Source organism: Peromyscus leucopus, chromosome 22, assembly GCF_004664715.2.
Source record: "Peromyscus leucopus breed LL Stock chromosome 22, UCI_PerLeu_2.1, whole genome shotgun sequence".
NCBI lineage: Eukaryota > Metazoa > Chordata > Mammalia > Rodentia > Cricetidae > Peromyscus > Peromyscus leucopus.
This window is the reverse complement of record NC_051081.1, coordinates 49,055,892-49,079,531: the sequence shown is the minus strand read 5'-3', so window position 1 is coordinate 49,079,531 and position 23,640 is coordinate 49,055,892. Positions and strand designations below refer to the sequence as shown.

The 23,640-nt window shown below is 48.1% G+C and overlaps 1 protein-coding gene and 1 long non-coding RNA gene across 6 annotated transcripts in view; one reads left to right on the top strand and one right to left on the bottom strand.

The window, feature by feature from the left end:
* Positions 1-7,813: 7,813 nt before the first annotated feature.
* On the bottom strand, positions 7,814-10,044 carry LOC119086477. The gene is made up of 2 exons (XR_005089768.1): positions 9,922-10,044; positions 7,814-8,094 (listed from the first exon to the last, which is right to left on the bottom strand). It is a non-coding gene; the product is annotated as an uncharacterized LOC119086477 (long non-coding RNA).
* Positions 9,207-23,640, top strand: part of Atp6v1c2 (ATPase H+ transporting V1 subunit C2) — a 39,765-nt gene continuing 25,331 nt past the window's right edge. For 3 of the 5 annotated variants that reach the window (XM_037198158.1, XM_037198155.1, XM_037198159.1), the window contains exons 1-4: positions 9,207-9,311; positions 9,551-9,812; positions 10,933-11,071; positions 13,127-13,194. In XM_037198158.1, coding sequence (XP_037054053.1) covers positions 10,943-11,071; positions 13,127-13,194 — 197 coding nt within the window. In that variant the 5' untranslated portion in view covers positions 9,207-9,311; positions 9,551-9,812; positions 10,933-10,942. The remainder of the gene's footprint in view (positions 9,312-9,550; positions 9,813-10,932; positions 11,072-13,126; positions 13,195-23,640) is intronic. The other 2 variants (XM_037198156.1, XM_037198157.1) reach the window with 2 other exon arrangements.

The following is a 23,640-nucleotide window of genomic DNA, read 5'->3' as shown; positions in this document are numbered from 1 at the left end:
CCTCCTCAACACCCAACAAAAATTTCTGAATGAAGTTCCTTTTATCTTTCTTCTGTTGTTTGCGAATTGTGGTCCTGTGGAAACCATGTCCTAATTCAAAGTCACAAGTATTTATTTGTATACCTTTTGTGAGGGTTTTGTTATTATACTCTTAACAATTCAGCTTCTGATTGAGTGACAGAGGCTGGGAAGGCTCTGTGGTGACTTCGTTGCTCTCAGAGACTTGGTGAACAAAGTCCTCTACTGAGTGTGGAGATGGAGAAGAGGCATCGTGGACATGAAGAGAGGAGCGGTGTGAGAGGGCGGGAGTAGACTGGGTCAAAGACATTCTGTGTAACTTGTTTATGAACCACATCAAAGGCTGGGCAGAACCCCAAATCAGAAGCTTAAAGGAGATGAGGGAATATAGAGTTATGGTCCCCTAGCTACAGCCAGCTTGCCTGACGGCAGTGTGAGACAAGCAAATGGGCATATTTCCCCAAGGCTGCTATTTGCCCAGCCATGAAACAAAGGGAATTAGGATAACATGCTTGGGAAGACCAATGAGTGAAGACATGAGATGCTTGACTGCCAAGAGATGAACTTGGGTCCTGCTGGGTCTGGGATGGTTAGCGGTGGAAATAGTGTCCATTGCTTCCTGTGGTGGCCTCAGGGTGAAAAGGGAGGCCACCCATGGGTAAGGGTGCTTGCTCTGCACACACGAAGACTTGAACTCAAATCCCCAGCACCCATGTGAAAAGCCAAGCATGACTGTGTATACCCATAACCCTAGGGGAGTAGAGAGAGGCAGGTCTCAAGAACTCTCTGGCCGGCCAGCCTCACTGACACAGTGACCTCTTAGTTCAGCAAGAGACCGTATCCAGGCCATGACCTGGACAATGGCAGAGGAAGGCGTCCAGTGTCCTGCTCTGCTTTCTGCATGAATCTGCAACACACATGCATCGCGCACACACCACACACGGAGAACAGAAAAGGGAGACAAAGCTCTGGGTTGGAGAGTGGGGGCAGGACAGACAATAGGGAGTTTCTTAGCTCTGCTTGCTGAGAATGCAGAAGTGAATACTGAGCTGTAACTTGAATGTTCCAGCAGCTCTGACCTGGCTTACCATTGTTCACAAAAAAAAAAAAAAAAAAAAAAAAAAAAAAAAAAAAAAAAAATGGTCCTTGATAACCTCACTCACTTTGGTTTTCTTCCATTTTTTTTTCATGCTTTTAAATTTTCGTTTTGTTTTGTTTTTCGAGACAGGGTTTCTCTGTGTAGCTTTGCGCCTTTCCTGGAACTCACTTGGTAGCCCAGGCTGGCCTCGAACTCACAGAGATCCGCCTGGCTCTGCCTCCCAAGTGCTGGGATTAAAGATGTGCGCCACCACCGCCCAGCTTAAAATTTCTTTTACTGATTGATACTTTTGAGACAAGGTGCGGCTTTCTGTACCTCAGGACTCAGACCTTGAAGCCAGGAACCTCCTGCCTTCATTATGGTCCTCCAGGGTCTAGTTAACCTTCCAAGTGTGGCCATCAATGATAGTTGAAGTGGCTGAATTGGTGAGTGACAGGCATGTGTTATGTTTACACCAGGGCCAGTGAGCCATCCTGCCAGCTTCAAACTGCAGTTTTTTTTTTTTTAAATATTCTGTTCTTGGACTAGAGAGACATTTTAGTAAGCACCCACCCCTGTCTGGTAGCTCACAAATGCCTGTAACTCCAGGTGATCCAACCCCGTCTTCTGGCTTCTGGGAGTCTCAAACTTACTCTATAGCCAAGGATGACCTTTAACTAAGGACCCCCCTGTTTTCACCTTCTGAGTGCTGGGGTTATAGTCATGCACCACACCACACCCCCACTTTATACAATGCTAGAGATAAACCCCAAGGTTCCTGGGTGCTAGACTGGGCTACATTCCAGTGGTTATACTTTAAAATTCAGCCTCACAAAGCCTCCAGACACAGATAAAATGCAGCTACGATCTTCATCAGGATGTAGGTGAGTCGGCCCTGGTCTATTCCTAATGGAGCAATCATTTCCCTATGAACTTTTATGAGTTCCCTTTACTGTCTGCTTCTGTCTTCTGAGATACCAACCATCTACATGCTTGTAGTATTTCAGGACTTCTCTAGTCTGCAGCTCCTAACATTTCCAGGTTCCCACTTCCAGCCAGTTCCAAAAGCTCAAGAACCACATGGGTAGGTTTAGTCACAGCAGCTACCCCTCTCTGGCCACTGATTTTCTTTATTACTTATTTTTGCATGTCTATAACTGGAGCACTGAGAACAATGCAAAGGGAGGAGGGTTTTGTTGTTGTTGTTGACAATTTCAGAAGTTTCAGTCCATCATGGTAGGGAATAGACAGACATAGAATATATATATCTTATGTTATGTTATGTTATGTTATGTTATGTTATGTTATGTTATGTTATGTTATGTCGTGTTGTGTCGTATTGTATCATATATCATATCATATCATATCATATCATATCATATTATATTATATTATATTATATTATATAGCATGACAATAGAACCAGCTAAGAAAAAAGGGGAAACACAAGAAGGGGCCTGAACAAGATTATAGTCCCCAAGGGAGTGCCCAGCAGGGACCTACATCCATCAACCGGGCCCCACTTCCTACTTTTCATCATATCCCAACAATGCCATTGAATTATGAATCCATGCAAGATTAATCCACTCATTAGGTCTACTGGTCTCTAGACACTTCACCAGGGATGCCTAGTAGTGTGCTTCACCAACGTCCTGGGCACCCCAAATCCAGTCAAGCTGACAGGTAAGAACAAAGACTAGTGTAGTGGATATCTGTTCTGTGACCCCATGTTGGGCACCAGGTATTACAAGAAATCCACGGGGTCTGCTTAAAGGGTAAAGGAATTTATTAGGAAAGAAGACTCACTACAGAACAGGAGATTTATCGTAGGGTCCTGGAAGGCTAAGGTACAGTCCCACACTGTTCTTCTGCCTGAGTCCTCCCCAGCATCCAAGCCCACGAAGGAGAGAAGAGAGCTTCGTAAGTGCATCTCAGGTATTAAGGGCAGCCCGAGGCCACGCCCCAGGGGCAGATACTTCAAGGACATAGATAGATAGGAAAGTTACCTGTTACATCCCTAGGGGGTGGTGCTTGAAGATCATAGATAGAACAGATATCCACTACAGACCAAGGTCTGGAGAGATGGCTCAGTGGTTAAAACCACTTATTGATCAAAGATGGGTGTGGTAACACACACCTTAGATCCCAGCACTTAGGAAGCAGAAGCAGATCTCTGTGAGTTCAAGGCCAGCCTGGTCTACTTAGTGGATCTCTGGACAGCTGGGGCTCTATAGAGAGACCCTGTCTCAAAGCAAGCAAGCAAACAAAAAGCTTCAGGGGGATCTGACGCTCTTTTGGCCTCCATAGGCATCCACATTCATGTGCACATACCCACACCCAGACACATACATATACACATAAGTTAAATGAAATCTTTTTTAAAAGTACTAGGGGCTGGAGAGAGAGGCCCGTGGTTGAGAGCAACTGGTGCTCTTCCAGAGGATCCAGGTTCAATTCCCAGCACCCACATGGTAGCTCAGCCTTCAATAACTCCAGTTCTGGGGCTTCTGACACCCTAACACAGACATACATGCAGGCAAGACTCCAATGAACATAAATTAAAAAAAAAAAAAGGCAGTGGTGTTACACACCTTTAATCCCAACACTCAGGAGGCAGAGGCAAGAGTATTTCTGTGAATTCAAGGCCAGTGTGGTCTACAAAGCAAGTTCCAGGACAGCCAGGACTGTTACACAAAGAAACCCAGTCTCGAAAAACAAAAACAAAAAACAACAACAACAAAATAATAAAAAAAGTACTGATAATAGACAGGTGCTTTTTATCTTCCATATTTTAGAGCCCACTTCAAAAGTCCACTAAAGTCGAAAGAATTAGTGAATGTGTGTAAAATGTGGCACATAACTGCAGACAGAGCAAGTAACTAGTTCTTTGGACAGGGCCAGAGATAGGTAGTTTAGCTCTCTTTTTTGGGGGGAGGGGGCTGGTTTTTCAAGACAGGGTTTCTCTGTGTAGCTCTGGCTGTCTTGGAACTCACCCTGTAGACCAGGCTGGCCTCGAACTCACAGAGGTCCACCTGCCTCTGCCTTCGAAGTGCTGGGATTAAAGGCGTGCACCACCACCGCCCTGCACATTTTGGCTCTTGTATAACAACAGGAACTCAGAGGTAGCAGTATGAATTTCAGGTCCCAGGTAAACTGCCATCTGTGCTCCAGCTCAGAGAGAGCCTTTAATCTCCACAAGCCTGTTTCCTCATCTGTGAAATGAGGATCACGGTATTTCTTGAATATTTATACCTCATTTCTATGCAGGTATTGCTTCCTCCCTTCATAGTTCAGCGTTCATAGCTTAGAGAGCTGGGCCTGCTCACTATTGCTGTTAGCATGCCTGCTCTGTTATGTTGTACTCTTAAAATTATTTTTGCATGCCACAAACAGGAGGGAGGCAGCCATATTAGGTGGATGGGATCTCAGGGAGGAAGCCCATTGACGACTGGGAAAAGAAATCACAAGACTCTCCAACAAAAAGTGACATTGGACCTGGGGATATGACTCAGTGGTAGAGTGGCGCCCAGCACTGGAGGGAAAGATGAAGTGACTCCGGGCATGGCGGCACACACCTTCAGTTCTAGCACCTGGGAGGCAGAGGCAGGGGGCAGCCTGGTGTATGTGGTGAGTTCAAAGCCAACTGGAGCTAGCTAGTGAGACCCTGTCTCAAAATAACAAAGCCAACAACAGATGGCACCGATCTATGATGGCTTTCCTGAAACCAGGAGAGGTTTGGGCTACAAGAGAAGCTAGACCAAAGTTGAGTCGGTGTGCTCTCTCAAGCACAACCACAGTGTGTCACACGAAGCATGTGAAACACTGCTGGGTTTGTGCGGGTGGAGGGGACAATGACTCAGGTGTTCTTGTCAGAAACACGCTTCTCTCTTACAGTCCCCACGGTAGGTGGAAAACACGTGGGCGTCACCGAACTCCTTTTTCAAGTGGGAAATCCGAACCGCAGCGTGGGTAAGCAGTTTATCCGATTGTCTGATTCCAAAGCCTAAGATCTTTTACCAGATCCACTCTCGTGGGTCAGCCCCACTCCCATTTCCCCCACCAAAGAGTGGACAGGAAAAACTGTCCTGAGGCTCTTCTCAGTAAAATCTAGAAAAGCCCACAAGGCCACTGAGATGCAGTTCTGTCTTCTGTGTTTGTAGAGTGCATCCTCAGATCTCAGACGCCTGTCTGCATGAGGAAATAAAGACGTCCCCAGGCCTGCCGTCTGGGAGTGGCCAGAGAACAACAGACTAAATAGGCCAGCCTTGTCCTTCTGGTTCCCAAACCTGAAGGGACTGTTCCATCTTGCACAGACTTTAGCTGGCTCAGTGCATGATCCTTGCCAACATTTCAGGAATATCTCCCCAAAGCCAAACCCATAGCAGGCTGGAGATGATCAAGGTGGGCGACTCTGCTTAATACACTGAAATGCCCTTGGAATCCGTAGGAAGTCTCCGTGTTCACAAAGCCCTGTGCTCTTCATCCTGGGGCGTGTAGTCAAAGCAGCGACCATAAGCTCTCAGTGCTTTAGTAGCAGATCTCAGATACTCTGGGGATGTGTGGGGAGGGGGAGAGAAAGGGGGCCATTGCAGCCACAGAAGAGAAACACTTCGCTTGTAGAGTGGGAAGGCTATGCTTTATCCTTTTTGTGTACCAAGGAAGCAAGACCCATGGCTCTTGGCTGGCTTCTGATTTCTCTGTTAAAATGATAGGGAAACTAATGGATACAGATGCGTTTGCCCTTGGGGACCACAAGTCAAGCCTCTTGGTCAAGGCTTACCACCCCCCATATATATATAAATATATATATATATTATATATATATATAAGTTCTGACAGCTCAAAGACTCAAGATTCACCCCTCCACACACCAATATATATATATAAGTTCTCTGACGAGACATCTTTATTTGCTTTGAAATCTGACTCAAGTTCTGAGCTGTGATAAGTGCTTATGACACTGACTGTCCTTCACCGATAAGATACATAGGGTCATTTTTCAGGTCTTCAAAAGCAATCAACAGGCTCAGGCAATAGCTCAGCTGTGAACTGCCCATCTTGTGAGCCTGAGAACCAGAGCTTAATTCCCAGAACATACATAATAAAAGAAGGAGGAGAGAAGGAGAAGGAAAAGGAGGAGGAGGAGATGATGAAGAAGAAGAAGAAGAAGAAGAAGAAGAAGAAGAAGAAGAAGAAGAAGAAGAAGAAGAAGAAGAAGAAGAAGAAGAAGCCTATTGCGGTGGCACAATCTTGTAATCTCAGCACTGGGCAGGTGGAGATGGAAGGCTCCTGAGGGCTCCCTGACCCAGAGCCTAGCTGAGTCAGTGATGAGTCTGCCTCAGAAACCAAAGTGGATCGTGCCTGAAGATGACATCAAAGGTTGATCTCTGGCCTCTGTGAATACCTGCATATCCATGAGAACACCCTATCTACACATACACACACACACACACACACACACACACACACACACACACACACACCACACAATCAATAGCAAGATGCTAGACTGTATGTACAACATAGAAAATCATATAAAAATGTCTACATTTGCATATATGAATGTGTATTAAAATAGAATTTACATGTTAACAGTGGTGATTTTCAGACATATAATTATAAAGTATTTTTAGTTTCTTTATATTTTTTTATTTTTATTTTTTAACATTTTTGTTTCAGTATTTGGAGACAGGGTCATGTTACATGGCCCAGGCAGACCTGGAATTGGCTATCCTTTGCCTAAACCTTGGTATTTAATGATATTACAGACAGCTACCACCTTGCCCAACTTCCAAATTCTTTATAATAAGCCCTGAAGTGTCTTTGTAAGCAGAAGAAAAGTTACATAGAAAAAAATCAAGTTGCCCTCAAAAGCAGCAGGTATCTCTGTTATACAAGTAGATGTTGAACAAGAAGCTGGCCGTAGGGCCAGAGAGATGGACCCGTGGTGTGGAGCACCCATGGTGTGGAGCACCCATGGTGTGGAGCACTGGCCACTCTTCCAGAAGACCCAGGTTCAAGTGCCAGCACCACACGGTGGTTAACTACCATCTGTAGCACCCTGAACTCAAGGGCACTGCATGTGAGTGGTAAAACATCCATACATATAAAATAAAAGCAAATAAATCTTAAAAAGAAATTGACATGGAAAGGTTGGAAGAAGTCCAGATTTTTAAAGATGTGGAAGAAGACACAGAGCTCAACAGTTCTTTATTGATTTCTCCATCAGATTTCCCAGAGTTATCTGACTTTAAAATAGTATTTATACATGTATGCATGTAAATGTAAATGCGTATCTAAGATAGAGCCTCACTGAAGTCTAGAATGACCTGGAAATGAAAACTCCCCTGTCTCAGCCTCCCAAGCGCTAGGGTCCCAGGCGTGCACTACCACGCCAGTTTGAATGACTGACTGATTGATTTATTTTGAAGTGCTAGGAATCGAACCCAGGGCCTCGGACATACCGTGAACGTGTTCTGCCACCACGCAACACCCCAGCCATGTCTGCACTCTTTTTTTTTTTTTTTTTTTTTTTTTTTTTTGGTTTTTTGAGACAGGGTTTCTCTGTGTAGCTTTGCACCTTTCCTGGAACTCACTTGGTAGCCCAGGCTGGCCTCGAACTCACAGAGATTTGCCTGGCTCTGCCTCCCGAGTGCTGGAATTAAAGGCGTGCGCCACAACCGCCCGGCCCCGCACTCTTAAATAACAAAACAAACGTGAGGAAATGAGATTTATAGGAAGAATGGTGTCACAAGCGAAGTCAAAGACACGTCTAAACACTCCGCCATAGAGGGTAGTAAATGTTGACCGGAAGGGATGACATGGGTTCAAGTGATGTCACAGTCCTGTAGGCTTGCTGGCAAGTTGTGAGGATACACTCCTCTGTTCACCAGCCCGGGTTCTATTTGCAGCTCTTCCATTCACTGAGCCATCCACCGGACTCCTTTGGGTCTCCCTCCCCTTGACTCTCGGTGTGATCTGGTGCTGGTTTCCTTGGCCTGGAAAAAAAAAATAAAAGGAACAACTCCAGGTCCAAGATTGAGACCACCCTCGCCAGTGTTCAGCCAGGTCGCTCCTTTCCTGGAATAGGCACTCAGCCTCCTTGTGCACACAGCGTTTCCTCATCCCTCGGTTTCAGGTGTCCTCCCTCGGGACGTGTCGCAAGGGCTGACTAACGCACAAGGGTGTCTCAACAGAGATGTGCAGCGCAGGTGCTGGGAGCTCAGGGCCGCAGAGCGTCCCGGTGGGATCGATCACCTTGACCTCAGACCACAGGTGTCGGGATCCGGACTTCCCACCACCACGTGTCACCGCAAGTCTCAGGCCCCATCAAGTTCTTTCCCCAAGGATGGGAAAACATTCCCACGAATGGACTAAGGCGGCTGATTTGATAGAGTACAGAGAAGAATAGAAAAGCCAGCAGCCAGCACCTTCAACAACCCCCTTAGCGTCGTCTCTCCGAGAGCCCCCGAAATCATTGCCTGCGGAAGAGGACTGCCCAGCTTCCTCTTTCAGCCCCTAGGGATGAATTCTTAGGGGGTGTGTGTTCATTTTTGCCTTGTTTTTGTTTTTATTTTTATTTTTATTTTGAGACAGGGTCTTACTTACTATGAAGGCACTCCTGTAGAGGTCAAAGGACCACTTTTGGGAGTCAGTTCTCTCCCTCCACTATGTGGGTCCTGGGATCAAACTCAGGTGGTAGGTTTGGTGGCAAGCATTTTTATCTGCTGAGCCATCTCACGACTTCACTTTCGGATTTCAGATAGAATATGTACTTAAGCCTTGTAGACCCCCTCCCCCTCCCCCTTACCTACCTACCTACCTAATTTCACTGGGAACCAAAATGAACTTGGGCTGGGCTAATAAGAGCTCATTAGTCACACTGAAATCCTATACAACTTTTTTTCCATATTACTTTTTCTGTCCTAGGGATGGAACCCAGGGCCTTGCACCTGCTAGGCAAGCAGTCCACCTGTGTTATATCCCTCAGCACAACTCCGACAGCTTTAACTCCCCTCTGTGTGGGTGAGATGAGATGGGTGTTGCCTGGGCAACTTGGGGCAAGCTGGCGCCCACGCTGACCTTGGAGGAGCCGCTCCTCCCTGCAGGTGTGTGCGCGCTTGTGTGTCGGAAAAACATCTGCGAACCTGTCGCGCTGCTTTCCGTGGGTCAGCCTGGTCTGTCCTGCACGGACCTCGAAAACACCCCAGAGCAGGTGATTTCCCTGGATACCCATCCTGGCTGCCGTGGGGTGGGAGTGGGAGGCGGCGGAGGCTGCAGCCGTGGGACCCTCCTCCGGGAATCCCTTCCTGTCGCTGCCTCGCTGAGGTGTCTGTACCGCGCCATCGGGTCAGGCTCCCACCTGCGCCCCCAACTCCGGGCTGAGCCCACGTGCGGAAGGGACGTTTGGACCCCCGCGTCGACTAGTGTCCCTTCTGTACCCTGCCTGCATAGTGCCTGCCCGGAGCTTGCTCTGCGAGTCTCGGGTCCTCCGCAGCGCCACACGGACCCGGACACCGAGGGAGGCGGGCAGCCCGTATGCAAATGTCCGAGGGGCCCAGGGCTGCCCCTCCCGTTGGGATAAAAGGCGGGGCGGGGCGCGCACCGGACCGTAGAAGCCGCTGCCTCCCGGGAGCCGGCGGTGCGCTCCGGCCGAGCCTCCCGCCCCGTGTCCCCGCGTGTCGTCTACAGCCCAGACAATCTCCCGCCGCTCCTGGTAAGGACTCGTGGCCGAGTGGCGTCAAAAGTCAGGGGTGGGGAGTGAGCTGCTGAGGCTGCCAGGGGCGACACGCGTCCCCCCTCACCCCCATCGGGTCTGCACCTACTTGCGTCCTCCTCAGCGGCCCGGGTGTGCACTTTCTCAATGGGAACGTGGGAGGCCGGCGCCCACGCCGGACTCTCCACGGCTTAGCAGGTGGCATCTCCCCAGGAGCTGCGCACTAGCCAGTTTGTCCCCAGGCAATATACAGTCAGGTCGGAAAGTACAGCATCTGGTTTGAGCAAGGTTAGCAGGAACAGGCAGGGTCTCGGGTTGGTTTGAGATGGAGGTAGAAAGGGCCTCCGCGGGGGCTCGCGGTATCCCGTGGTGATTCTCCACTTTTCTGTAGATGTCCCGGGATGCACTAGGAGGTGACAGGCGAGGAGAACCCGCGGAGGGGGAAGGTGTGGATGTGCACACCTTTAAATGAGCAGAACGAATCGGGGGGGCCCCTACACCCCTATGCAACGTTGGAACTGCTGGCTGTGCCGGCCCAGCAAGCTACCTGGCCTCACCGAGAGCCATCTCCCCCGGCAGAAAAAAAGACTAGTAGCCCTTTGAAAAGCTCCTTGGACGTTTGTTTCTAAAGCTAATTCCAGTCCAAACCAGCTGAGATCTGGGGCTTGACCTGATGTCACACTGTGAAAAATCCCTTGTCTCCGATCTCCACCCACCCTCCCTGGATTCCATAAGCGACAGTATGCAAAGATGGAAAGCATCCTCCCGGAAGGCTCCATGCCTAGCTGACTGTCTGCCCATGCTAGAGCTGCTGTGCTCTGGAGCCCGGGAATGCAAGGAAACACTCTGGGACCAATCAGAGCACCTAGGGAGGGTGGGCCATGAGGCTTCCCTGTGACCTGGTGCTCCCCTGGGGGGTACAGATATATTGCTTACGGGGCGGATGGGTGTCCTTAAAGCTGATGAAAATGGACAAGGAAGGTCAACACCAGGCAGGACAAACAGAAAGCTGACAGGGCCCGGAGAGGATTAATCCTGGTTGACGGCTGACACATCTCCACTCCTGTTTCTGTTTGTGTGCATTTGTCATGGTGCCCGTTGGTAACCGGATAACCGGAAGACTTAGAAACATGTCCGAGTTTTGGCTTATTTCGGCCCCTGGCGATAAGGAAAACTTACAAGCTCTGGAGAGGATGAACAATGTCACCTCAAAGTCCAACCTGTCCCACAACACCAAGTTCGCCATCCCTGACTTCAAGGTAAGAGCCCCAGAGATGAGGGAGGAAGCTATGGATTGGAGGAGGGCAGGGATTTCTGAGCAAGGAGGTGGTTTCTCAGAAGCCAAGGACTTCGGGCAAATGTAGCAACGGTGACAATAAATAAGCCTGAGTTAGAGGATGGACAGGCAGGGGTGGCAGTGGGACTTCATGCCATAGCCCCAGATTAACTGTGGCCCTTCTGGACTTGAAGCCATAGGTAAGCATGCACAGGGCAGGCCACGCTGGATAGAGTGTGGATGGAGAGAGGAAGGGATCCTCGGGGGTGGTGTTTGGAGTCTCCTGCTTTGTCTGCAGCATCTAAACAGACGCACTGCAGGGTTAAATGTGTGGCTTGGGAGGCCGTCAGCTTTGATGGTTTCCCTGACCTGGAGGCGGTCCGGGAAGTCCAGGATCTTTCTGGTTCTGTTGGGCTGGAGAAAGGGGGATGCTGCAGTAGGGTTCTTATAGTGGATGGGGAAGTGAGGATGAAACAAATGTTAAAATGAGCAAGGTAGGAATAATCTTGTAGTAATAGAGTGATAAGAATCGCTTTATTTTGTTTGTATGAGGGTTGTGTTTGCCTGTATGTGTGTGCGCCTCGTGTGTGCCTGGGACCTGTGGAGGACAGTAGAGGCTGTCAGAGACCTTGTCACTGGAGCTACGTGGGTGCTGGGTATGGAACCTGGGTCCTCTCGAAGAGCAGCCAGCACTCCTAACTGTTGGGCCATCCCTCCAGCCCCCAGGAACGATCTTTTTCTTTTCTCCTTTCTTTCTTTCTTTCTTTCTTTTTCTTTCTTTCTTTCTTTCTTTCTTTCTTTCTTTCTTTCTTTCTTTCTTTCTCTTTCTTTTTTTCTTTCTTTCTTTCTTTCTTTCTTTCTTTCTTTCTTTCTTTCTTTCTTTCTTCCTTCCTTCCTTCCTTCCTTCCTTCCTTCCTTCCTTCCTTTCTTTCTTTCTTTCTTTCTTTCAAACGAACTTTTTCAAAAAGATGCGGTCAGGAGTGCTGGCTGGTGCCCATAATCCTTGCACTCTGGAGGCACACTGGAGGACTGCTATAAATTCTAGGCCAGCCTGCTCTACAAAAGGAGTTCCAGAGCTAAATTGGGAGACCCTTTCTCAGAGAGAGGGGGCTAGGAGGAGAGGGTGGGAGTCCGTAGAGTACATGAGTTCAAGCCCAACATCCGTATAAAAGGCTGGGTGTGACCCACCTGTAATCCTGCTCTAAGGAGCAGACCTTTTCTTCCTGTGTCTCTGAAAAGACCCTTCAGTAGGTCTTTGGACAGTGGGTTTATTTCTATACTAAGAAACAGACTGAGTAATCTGTGAAGGACTCTATAAACTGAGCTGAGGTCAGGCCACGAATAATCCTTCCTACGTATTCTGTTGTCATCCTGTCCCAGAAAACGCAATTTTAAAAAACAAGGAAGCAAGTGTGGATTCCTAGCATCTGTATCAGGTTTCACTGGTGTGTAACTATAATCCCAGAACTGGGGAAGCCGAGGCAGGGGTCCCTGATCATCCAGTCCAGCTGGACTGGTGAGCTCCATGTTTCAGTGAGTGCCTCAAAAAAAAAGATAGAAAGAAACTGAAGAAGACACCCTATGTTGACCTCTACATGTGTAAGCATCTGCACACATGTGTATACATAGGACACACACTGACATGTACACACCACACATGGAGAATAATAATAAAATTTAAAAGATAGGTTGTTTTTTGTTTTGTTTTGTTTTGTTTTGTTGTTGTTGTTGTTGTTCAAGACAGGGTTTCTCTGTGTAGTTTTGGTGCCTGTCCTGGAACTCACTCTTTAGACCAGGCTGGCCTTGAACTCACAGAGATCCACCTGCCTCTGCCTCCTGAGTGCTGGGATTAAAGGGATGCACCACCACCACCCAGTTAAAAGGATAGCTCTTAATCTAAGTGTTTCCCCATTTTCTATCTGGCTGTTGGCTAAAGACATCCAACTCAAGGTGCAGTGAGCCCCGCAGGGCTGTTAAAAGGATGCCTTGGACCGTTGACCAGCAAGCTCACTCATAATCCCTTTATGGTCTCTTCTAGGTGGGGACCCTGGACTCCCTCGTTGGTCTCTCTGATGAGCTGGGGAAACTCGATACCTTTGCTGAAAGGTAAAACATTTCGTGTTTACTACACACAAGTAAGAATTCGATGTTGTTGTCAGAGGACACAGCATTCTTGCTTTGGCCAAACCAAAGTATGACCTGTCTAAACCTGGTCTCAGAAGCCGGAGGAAAGAGCCAGTGGGTTCCCCGGGGTGTTGTGTCAATAGTGCTGGGTCCTCTGGGCCCCTTAGTGGTGACTTTTTGTTTTTAGATAGCTCCTCCCCTCCCTCCCTCCCTCCCTTCTTTCCTTTCTTACTTCCTTCCTCTTCTCCCCTCCTTTTGTTCTGAGTCTCAGTAAATTGCCTAGGTTGGTCTTGAACTTACTGTGTAGCAGCCCTGGCTGCCTTTAAACTTCTCCAGCATGCTAAGTGCCGGCCAAGGCACCATGTCCACCTCCAGTCTGTTTTTTCAGTAACGTATGTACATAAGAAAAATTCAAAACAAAAAGAAGACTACAGGGTGGAAATGAAGTTTCCTTTGGCTCTGCTGGCCTGCTCCCTGTTCCCTCCTCGCCTCCTTTCCTCGCTCTTGAAGCTTTGTTGTCCTAACTTAGTGGGCGAGGCTTCCAGAGCACAAGTCAGTGTGTGTTGTAGTCCTTGCTAGATGCAGTTACACTTGCCTGATGCCCAGCACTTGGGAGTCTGAGGTCAGAGTCCACAGGTTCAAAACCAACCTACTCAACATAGCAAGATTCTTTTCTTGTTTGTTTTTGTTTTTCAAGACAGTTTCTCTGTAACATCCCTGGATGCCTGGAATTCGCTTTGTACACCAGACTGGCCTTGAACTCACAGAGACTGGCCTGCCTCTACCTCCCTAGTGTTGGGATTAAAGGCGTGTGCCACCACTATGCCCTGCTCAACACAGCAAGATTTCAATAGCAAAAATAATAAAACACTTGCCTATAATCTCAGCACTTGGGAGGCAGAGGCAAGAGGATCCAGTACTCAAGGTCAACCTCTGTATCGCAAGTTTGAGGTCAGCCTGGGCTACTTGAGACTGTCTCATAAATAAAACCATATAGCCTTAGAATAATTTTTATGTAAATATATTCTATTATATAAGTGATAACATATACAGTATATCCTGCTTTTTTCCCTTTTGCTTAATGATATAGCTCAGAGAAAGTTTCATGTTAGCTCATGACGGCCTGCTTGTTTGGATTGTCTCTGGGCGGGCTACCTTGAGCAGATGAACTGTTACTTGCTTGTCTCTTTGTTGTTGGAAGCCTACATCTTCTAGGCTCTGGCTGTTGCCCGCAGTGCACTGATGACTGTCCTCTTGGGGTCCATGTAGAAGTGATGGAAATGGAGGTGTGGGCCAGAGAGTCTGTGCACATACGACCGTCGGTATGGCCCCTCTCGCCCCGAGAAGACTTTTGATCTCATTCATACTCCTCACCAAAATGGCCTAAGAACTGCATTTTCTGATCCCTGATCAGTATTTTGCTCTTTGAGAGAGGTTGGCTTAATAGAGGGGGAGGCAATCTTTGCCACTGTAGTTTGCAAAGACACGAGACGTTTTTTTTATTATTATTGGTTTTTTGAAACAGGGTTTCTCTGTGTAGCTTTGCAACTTTCCTGGAACTCACCTGGTAGCCCAGGCTGGCCTCGAACTCACAGAGATCTGCCTGTCTATGCCTCCCAAGCGCTGGGATTAAAGGCGTGCGCCACCACCGCCCGGCGACACGAGACAAAATTAACCACCGAGATAACCGTGAGATAACAGTGGCTACTGCTACCATGGATGAGTGAAGGGGAGGGATGCGTCGCCAGTCTTGAACCTGTGAAAGAATGTCACCGAGGACAAAGGAACAGAGTCCCCTGTGTCAGCTTCCTTTTGAGGCTGCACTGGGCCACAAAGAAGCCTGACCGGGTTAGATAACTCACATCCAACCAGTCAATTGGAATGATCTGTGCAGAAGCCAAGACCCTGAGAGCAGCCCCCTGCCGGGGACTGCCGCAGGCTTTCAGTCTTCCCTCTCCGGCAGGCTGCAGTGTGAGGATGTGCAGCCTGCTCCAGCTGGCTTAGGAGGCATGGTTGGGCTGTTTCCCCTCCTGGCTGCAGACATGGCAGCTCTTGAGCGGTTCCTTTTTCTAGACCGTGGCACCATTAGCTGCCCCTTTGCTCCTTCCTCACTCACTGAGAACTCGGATGCAGGGTGATTCTGGCTTTCGGGTTATTTGTTTGTTTGTTCGCTATTTCCTCCTGACAGGCATTCCTATTTTGTCCTGTTACACAAGTCTCCCCTGAAGGGTAATTCAGCATGTGCTTAAGAAACAAACACACACACACAAAAATACACGTGCCTGGGCAGGGTGAGGGCTGGCATTAGGAAACACAGATGCCATAAAACTTTTTAACAGCGGAGACGAGGTGTGTAAGGGCTGGAAATTTATTTGCACTGTGTATTGTTTCCAGTTTCCTGGTATGCATGCATTCTCAGGCACTTTCCTACGGGGAATAAGGACAGTCGTGTGCTGTGGGCAGCCTGCAATACAGACTCACTCAAGGCAGGTGTCTTGCCTCAGGAATCTGTCTGTACCGGAACTTAAGATAAAAAGAATGGACTCTGGTCATAAACCCTCCAGGTCTTGGGGATGGCCGCCCCAACTCTTTGACTAGTCCTCAAGTGTCACTGGAAACGTATATGCTGGCTGGGCCTGTAAGCCGTGCAGCGGGAACCTGTCAGCACTGCCTCCGGCCAGGGGAACCGAGAAGGGACAGTTTTCAAGGTGTATTGTTTCCATATCCTTTTATTATTTATTTACTTGGGCACAAGAGTGTTTTTCCATGCAGCTGCAAGGCTTCTGCTTATGAGAGCTCTGTTTTTTAGAAAGGTTTGTTCCTGCATGCTGCCTGCGTTAGTTCACTCTGTAAATAATAATAATAATAATAAATTAAGAACCCAATGAGTCTACCTTTAAAAGCCTCCCTTCTCTTTAAGTCCTTCCTAGATCCTTGCCTGTTCTGTGGTCCGGTCGGTATATTGCGTTTCACAGGCACGTGGTCCCACATGGCCACTCAGCTGTGCCGCGCGGGCATGGGTTCCTCCGATGCGTTGTTGACTGCCGCTTGCCCTTGGGTGTGGTCTCTCCTTTCCCGGGTGGTCTAAGAGCTGACTAAGCAAAGGTTACCTACGTGAGGTGGGCTGTCTGTGCAGCAACAGTAGAGTTCATGTGAGGACACCGTGCGTGCATGCGGGCAGAATCCTAACGAGGTCTCCAGGCTTCCCACCTCAGGCTGTGTGACCCATGACTTCTACATGTGTAAACTTTTCCATAAGACCTCACTCCTCTCTTGCTTTGTTTGGGGGCTTTGCTTTCTCCAAGAAAGCATATTGAATTGCTTGCTTAGTTTAAAATTTTTTTTATTACATTTATTTATTTATTTATGTATTTGTTATTTGTTGTGTGTGCACATGTAGGTCAAAGGACAATTTGTAGGAATCCATTTTTTCTTTGCGCCGTGTGGACCCAGGGCTGGAACTTAGTTCATCTGGTTTAATCACTGAGCCATCATACCATCTTTTGTTTATCTTGTTTGTTTGTTTGTTTGTTTTTTGGTTTTTCGAGACAGGGTTTCTCTGTGTAGCTTTGGTGCCTGTCCTGGATCGCGCTCTGTTGTTGTTGTTGGTTTTTGTTTTGTTTTTGAAATGCCAAAAGCAATGAATTTTTTCCTCAGTATACTTAGCGCCTTCAATTCTAATGTGTATTGTTTTATTTCTAATTCAGATATTCCGCAGTTTTTAATCTTTATATGTTTGAAAGGTTAATTTTTAAAAAATTTTTGTCATTTCTGCTTTTTTTCATGTTTTAATTCCATTGCTGTGTTGTTAAAGAATGAATCAGGAGCTATTTGTACCTTTCAGAACTTGAAATTTTCTTTGTGACCTGACCTACTATTGATTCTTTTTAAAAGATTTTATTATTAATTGTGTGTGTGTGTGTGTGTGTGTGTGTGTGTGTGTGTGTGTGTGTGTGTGTACACGTGCATGCAATGCCTGTGAAGGCTGGAAAAGGGCATCCGATTCCTAGGAGCTGGAGTTACAGGCAGTTGTGGCCACCTCCAGGGTTGCCGGGAAACAAACGAGTTTTCTGTGAGAACAGTAAGCCCTCTTAACTGCTGAGCATCTCTCACTCTCACTTCTGTTTTATGAAGCAGAGCCTCCTTAAGTAGCTCAGGTTAGCCCTGAGCTCCCCTAGTCCCTCCTGAGTGCCAGGATTATATACGTTTGTGCCACTAGGCAGGCATGTTCCTTGTTTCTTTCTTATGGTTATAGAAGATACATTTCATTTTATTATAATTAACACATTGACCAAGTTAACCATCTTTGTTCTTTTAGGTATTGCTTTTTTTTTTAAGAGATTTATTTATTTATTAGGTATACAGAAGAGGGTGCCAGATCTCATTACAGATGGTTGTGAGCCACCATGTGGTTGCTAGGAATTGAACTCAGGACCTCTAGAAGAGCAGTCAGTGCTCTTAACCACTAAGCCGTCTCTCCAGCCCTAGGTATTGCTTTTGTCCTTAATGTAATTCTATGTTTTTGATTATCCTAATACTCCCAGGCTGCCATTTATTAGTTCTCCTTGGGTTTGATTCCCAGTAACACACACACACACACACACACACACACACACACACACACACACACACTCAATTGCATGGTCAAACAGCGTGGCATATTTGTACACCTTGCCAAACTGTTCCTCTGGGGTGGCGAGAGGCCCTTTCTTCATCTCCGTTAGTGGAGTGCCCTTGACAGACTGCCCATTTACCTGGCAGAAGGAGGAGGAGGCTGGGGGATTGTTTTCCTGAGTGTTTCTCGGATTCACGGCCAGACCAAACATTTTCAAGTGCCTATTAACCACCTGTAGTTCCGCTTTCACGCCTTGCCTGTTCCCTGTTTGTTAGGGCAGCCCCTGGACGATCTCCAGGGTGCCCTTCACTGTGTGCGTCCTGGAGCCTCGCTCTGCGGGGGCAGGACCCTGCATCAGGGCGCAGTGGCTGCCCTGCTTGGTGTCCAGATGTTAATGCCTGTCTACTGACCCTTTGCTCTCCAGATGCTTGAGGGTGCTGAACTCTTCCTAGAAGGCCCTGGGATCTCACGGCATTTCATGACAGCTCTCTGGGACTGAGTTCAGATCTAGCAGCCTGCCTTAGCTGTGTCTCCTCTGGGGCCAAAGTGTGGCTAAGGGTGCTTTGGTTTTCTGTTTTTTTATTTTTTTATTTTTTTATTTTTTTTCGAGATAGGGTTCCAGGTAGGCCAGGTTGGCATCGAACTTGTTACCTAGAGAAGGATGACCTTAAACTCTGCTGGGCCATACATAGTGTGGGCTCAAGTTCTAGAATGCCAGCTTGCCAAAAAGAAGTCTGCTTTGCGTGGCAAAGGCGATTTTTTTTTGAGAGGTTCAACACCATACAGGGGATTTCTGTAAAGACTTTTATTTATTTTTATGCACAGGAATTGAGCTTACGGCTTCATGCTTGCTTACTAGGCAAATACTGAGGTCTGCCCCAGACTTTCTACCATTTTTGTTTTTCTTAAACAAGATCTCAAAAAGTTGTCCAGGCTGCCCTTCAATTCACTCTACCATCCAGGCAGGCCTTGAATTTTCCATCTTTTTTTCCCTGAGCTTCCTGAGTGGCCAGCCAGGATTACAGGCACACCCCTCCAGATTCAGCTTCTTTAAACTTCAAGGTCTTCAGAAGCTTTCAGCGTCTGTGGACGTTAGAGCAAGGTGTGTCTGGGCCCAGAGCTCGCTGGAGCGGAGAGCCTCCAGAAGCCTCTAGAAGCCTCGTTCGGTCTTTGCTTTTATATAAACAGAGTTACTAAGGATCTCTGCTCGCCTCTTCCTGATGACCCTGCTGTGGAGTGTGTGCCATTGTCCTGTGACAGAGGCAAAAATAGACAAAGACTGGGAAGAGTTACACATCCCACCCTCTGTGGAAGCTTCTAGGCTTACTTCTTGGGCCTGGCACTCTCCCTCTATGGCATTTCCTATCTGGACACATTGTGGACAGTGGGACACAGGGCAAGTTTGGGGCTTCAGGTTGTCCTTGGGGGACACTTCAGTGCCTCTAGCAGATGGAGACCTGCCTCTGTGAAAGAGACATGGATGTAAGGACGAGCTGTGTGACTTGGGGCAGTCTTCCTGGCTCTCTCAGCTTCCTTAGACTCAGGCTTTGTCTTTGGTGAAGGTTCAGCTGGTTCTCTGCAGAGTCCCTTTGGAGGACCGACGAAGGCTTCCAAGGGGAACTTGTTCTTGTTGCTTCGAACCCAGAGAAGTCCCCCGTGCCCAGCCTTGTAACCTGTAACCTTTCTCTCCTCCAGACATCTGGGCAATTTCAGACCAACTCTATCCTGCTTTGCTAAAATTCTCCAATGAGTCATGGAAGAGGAGGATGTCTGGCTGTGTGTGTGTGTGTGTGTGTGTGTGTGTGTGTGTGTGTGTGAGTGAAGGCCAAAACAAAGCACAACCTCAGGTGTTGTTCCCCAGGAGCTAGCCACAATTTTTCTTTTGAGACAGGGTCTCTCACGGGGACCTAGGTCTCGCCAAGTAGCTTGGGCTGGCTGGCCAGGAAGTCTCAGGGATCCGTCTGTCTAGGCCTTCCCTGCACTAATTGCAGACATGCACCATCACACTAGTTTATTTTGTTTGTAACATGGGTTCTGGGTATCACACTTCGTGTCCCCAAGGCAAACACTTGACCAACTGAGCCGAGTGCCTAGCCCCAAAGCCTGGCTTTTGCAGTACCGATTTGCCCTTCAGGAGCTTGGACCCTTGTTTGATCTGCCATCCTGGGAGATGGAGCCGACTAACGCTTCCTCTGGAGGACTGGGTCGCAGCTTCTGGGGCAGGCGGGGCTGCAGATGACGACCTGTCTGGCAGAGCTGCTCAGACACAGGGACTCTGCTGTACAATGCGCAGGGAGAGTTCCCTCGGGGCCACCCTGTCTTAAGGCCACCTAGGGAGAATCTGCTCTTTGCTTGGGCCCTGGGAGCTGTGACTCAGGTGACTGAGGAGTGAGCCTTCCCTTCCAGATTTATCCCGCAGCTTCTGCCCTCTTACCTACAGAGAACGCCTTTGCAGGCCCCCGGCTCTGCCCAGCAGCCATTTCCTCCTGGCTTATGGTTACAGAAGCTGGGGAGCTGAGATCTCGCCCACATGGTGTTCATCTGTACCCCTGGGGCAAGGGAGCTGCAGTTCTGTGCTTGGACCCTGGGGGAGCTACTTTTGAAGCCAAGATCTAGTTTTTACATACCTTTTTTTTTTTTTCTCTTTGTAGGTTTCCAACTTATTGGTAGAATTATCATTTAACAATTAAAATAAACGTCCTGTTACATATCAACAGATGTGTAAGATACAGTGCAAATGAGACTAGATCGGAGGTGGTGACACCTTTAATCTCAGAATTTGGGAGGCAGAGGCAGACAGATTTGAGTTCAAGGCCAGCCTGGTCTACAGAGTGAGTTCCAGAACAGCTGGGGCTACACAGAGAAACCCTGTCTCAAACAACCACAAAACAAACAAACAAAACAATAAAATAAACCAGGGTCTAGAGAGATGGCTCAGTGGTTAAGAGCACATGCTGCTCCTGCAAAGGACCAGAGTTCAATTTCACAACCACAACTGCCTGTAATTTCACCTTCAGGGGTCCAGCCTCCTTCTAGATTCTGTGGGCACCCACACTCACAAGCACATACCCCCACACAGACACAAAGATACAATAAATATTGAAAATAAAATTATAGAAAACTGCATTATTACACATGGTTTTAAAATCTATTTTATGGTTTTGGTTTTTCGAGACAGGATTTCTCTGTGTAGCTTTGCACCTTTCCTGGAACTCACTTGGTAGCCCAGGCTGGCCTTGAATTCACAGAGACCTGCCTGGCTCTGCCTCCCGAGTGGTGGGATTAAAGGCGTGCGCCACCAAAGTTAACCTTTCCTTTTTCTTTTCAACTTATTTGTACCTTTTTTAAAAAAAGGTTTGCAGTTTTGTGTGTCTGTGCATGTGTGTGCAGGTTCACGTGTCTTTGTGTACATGCACGTGGAGGCTACCGGCCCGCCTTCCTCAGGTGCTGCCCATTATTTTGGTTTTGGTTTTGTTTACACAGGCTGGACAAGGTATTTCAAGTCTGTAATTCCACTTCCAGGGGGTGGGCCAAGGCCTGGAGGACCCTGGGCTTACTGGCCAAGCAGGCTTGCCGAGGATCTGAGCTCCAGGGTCAGTGAGAAACACTGTCCTAAAAAACAAGGCGTGGAGTGATGGAGGAACCTAGCCAAGGTTGACCTCTGCCCTTCACACATATGCCCGGATGCTCACATGTGCCTGCTCACATTTGTACACACAGACAAAGACACACACACACACACACACACACACACACGCACGCACGCACGCACGCACGTTATATACAGTGAAATGTGTACATTTTCAGTAAACAAATTGGTGAGTTTTGACGAATATGCATACTCACATGACCAAGTGAGATTATTACATATTTTTTGAAAGTTGATTTTCACTAAAAATATGATCTGTACATCTTCCCATGTGGGCTAATACTCATTACAGTTTAAGAAAATTAATTACATTTTTAGTGTGTGTGTGTGTGTGTGTGTGTGTGTGTGTGTGTGTGCACATGCGTGGGTGCCATAGTTCATGTGTGGAGGTCACAGGACAGCTTGAAGGAGTTCCTTCTCTCCCTCTGCCATGTGGGTCTCACAGGGATCGAACTCAAGTCTTTAGGGTTGGGGGCAGGTGACTTTGGCCACTGAGTCCTGTCTCCCATCCTCACTGTTCATTTTGGTCAGCTGTTTTAGATTTGTGTGCGCTTCGGAGACTCTGCCGTTCGCCATCAGTCCTGTCTGTGACACTTGCTCCCAAAGTCATTGTTAAGAGGGGGTCAGCTAGCTGGGAACGCTGTCACTGGAACCGGGTGGGTCTCCAAAACATGGAAGCTCGTACAGATCAGCGAAGGAAGCAACAGAGGAAAAGAAAACAAAAGAGGGATGGATTTGAACTTGTGGCCTTCGATAGTCAGCAGACTGAGGAGGGATATGCAGCCTCCCTGAGGATCGCAGATATGCAGATCGGGGTGACAACGAGATGTAGGTGTCCAGGTATCAGATTGGCAGAGACTAAAAGGACTCCTAAGGCTGTGTTGGCCAGGGTATAGGGAAGCAAGCAGGCTTCTGCGTTCTGAGGGGAGTGGACATCTGCTTGTTGTAATTAGGGGGGACTTCGGCCTTACTTGACATTAGAAGTGGCCACCCTTTTATCCAGTAGTTTCTTTACACACCTGTACAGGAAGGTAGAATGTGCTGGTCATTGCAACACCAATCCACACGGGAAGCGACCCAGCGGTCTGGAATGCCTTGTGGCGGGGCAGCGTGTTGGGCTACCACGCTGTAGATGAAAGGAACGAGGAAGCTGCTCACTGACAAGAAGGAGCTACACATAGGTGATGTAAAAGGAGAAAGGGAAATTTGAAAATGGCCTAAGACCCTTATGTTTCCTATCTGAAAAAAGGTTCTGGTTCAGTGACATAGTAATTCTCTGGTGACCACAGGGGCTGATCACAACAAGTTGCTTCTGTTCTGTGGAACAAGTGATTTTTCTAGCCATTGAGCATCATCGGAGCATGCTATTCTGAGATGTTCCGGAAGCCATGGACGTGCCAAGGGGCCCCATTGGCTGCAGTGAGACACTTGGAAGGGGTTCAGAGGGAGAGGAGTAGAAAACATGGAAGGATGAGGTGCTGGGTTTGTTTATTCAGTCGGCAGACGTGGCTGAGCCAGGTAATGTAGCGGGCCGCAGGAATAGGTCCAACTCGCTTGTGTTACTATGGTGATTTGAATAAAGACAAGGAACTTCCAACAGCACTGAGACTGAAGTTCTGGGACAGCAGGGACTCTGCTCAGCCCACAGCAGCCAACAATGCTTGGTGCACAGTAGTTGCTTAGTTGGTGTATAAAATTTGCTCGCTGACTCAGGGTCCCGGCAGATGATGGAGGCATGCTCATTTTAGGGTAACTGGAGGAGTTCTGTGACAAAGAGGACCAGAGTTGTGTGGCAATGTAGCAGATCGAGTTTAAGGGACATTGTCAGGACCTGGGTCGAGACACAAGCCTGAGGCTGCAGGAGCTGAGAGCTCTGCTGGAGGGAACCGGAGTGGACATTTGGTCTTTCTTGATCTGCTGAACTCACCCGGGAGCCAGAGGGCAGAGAGCTCAGAGCAGGCAGCCAGATGCCCTAAGCACATCCCTCTCACGGCAAACGCCCAGGGAATGCATCCTTGACTCCATTAAGAAGCCTGGGAGACTGTCGGTACCACCACAGTCGGAGGCCTAGAAGACAGCGCGCGGTTAGGTTTGTGGACAGGGCTCTCTGAGTGAGACTGTAGCTGCTAATCAAAGGGATGCAGGCACACTACACTGGCAGGCA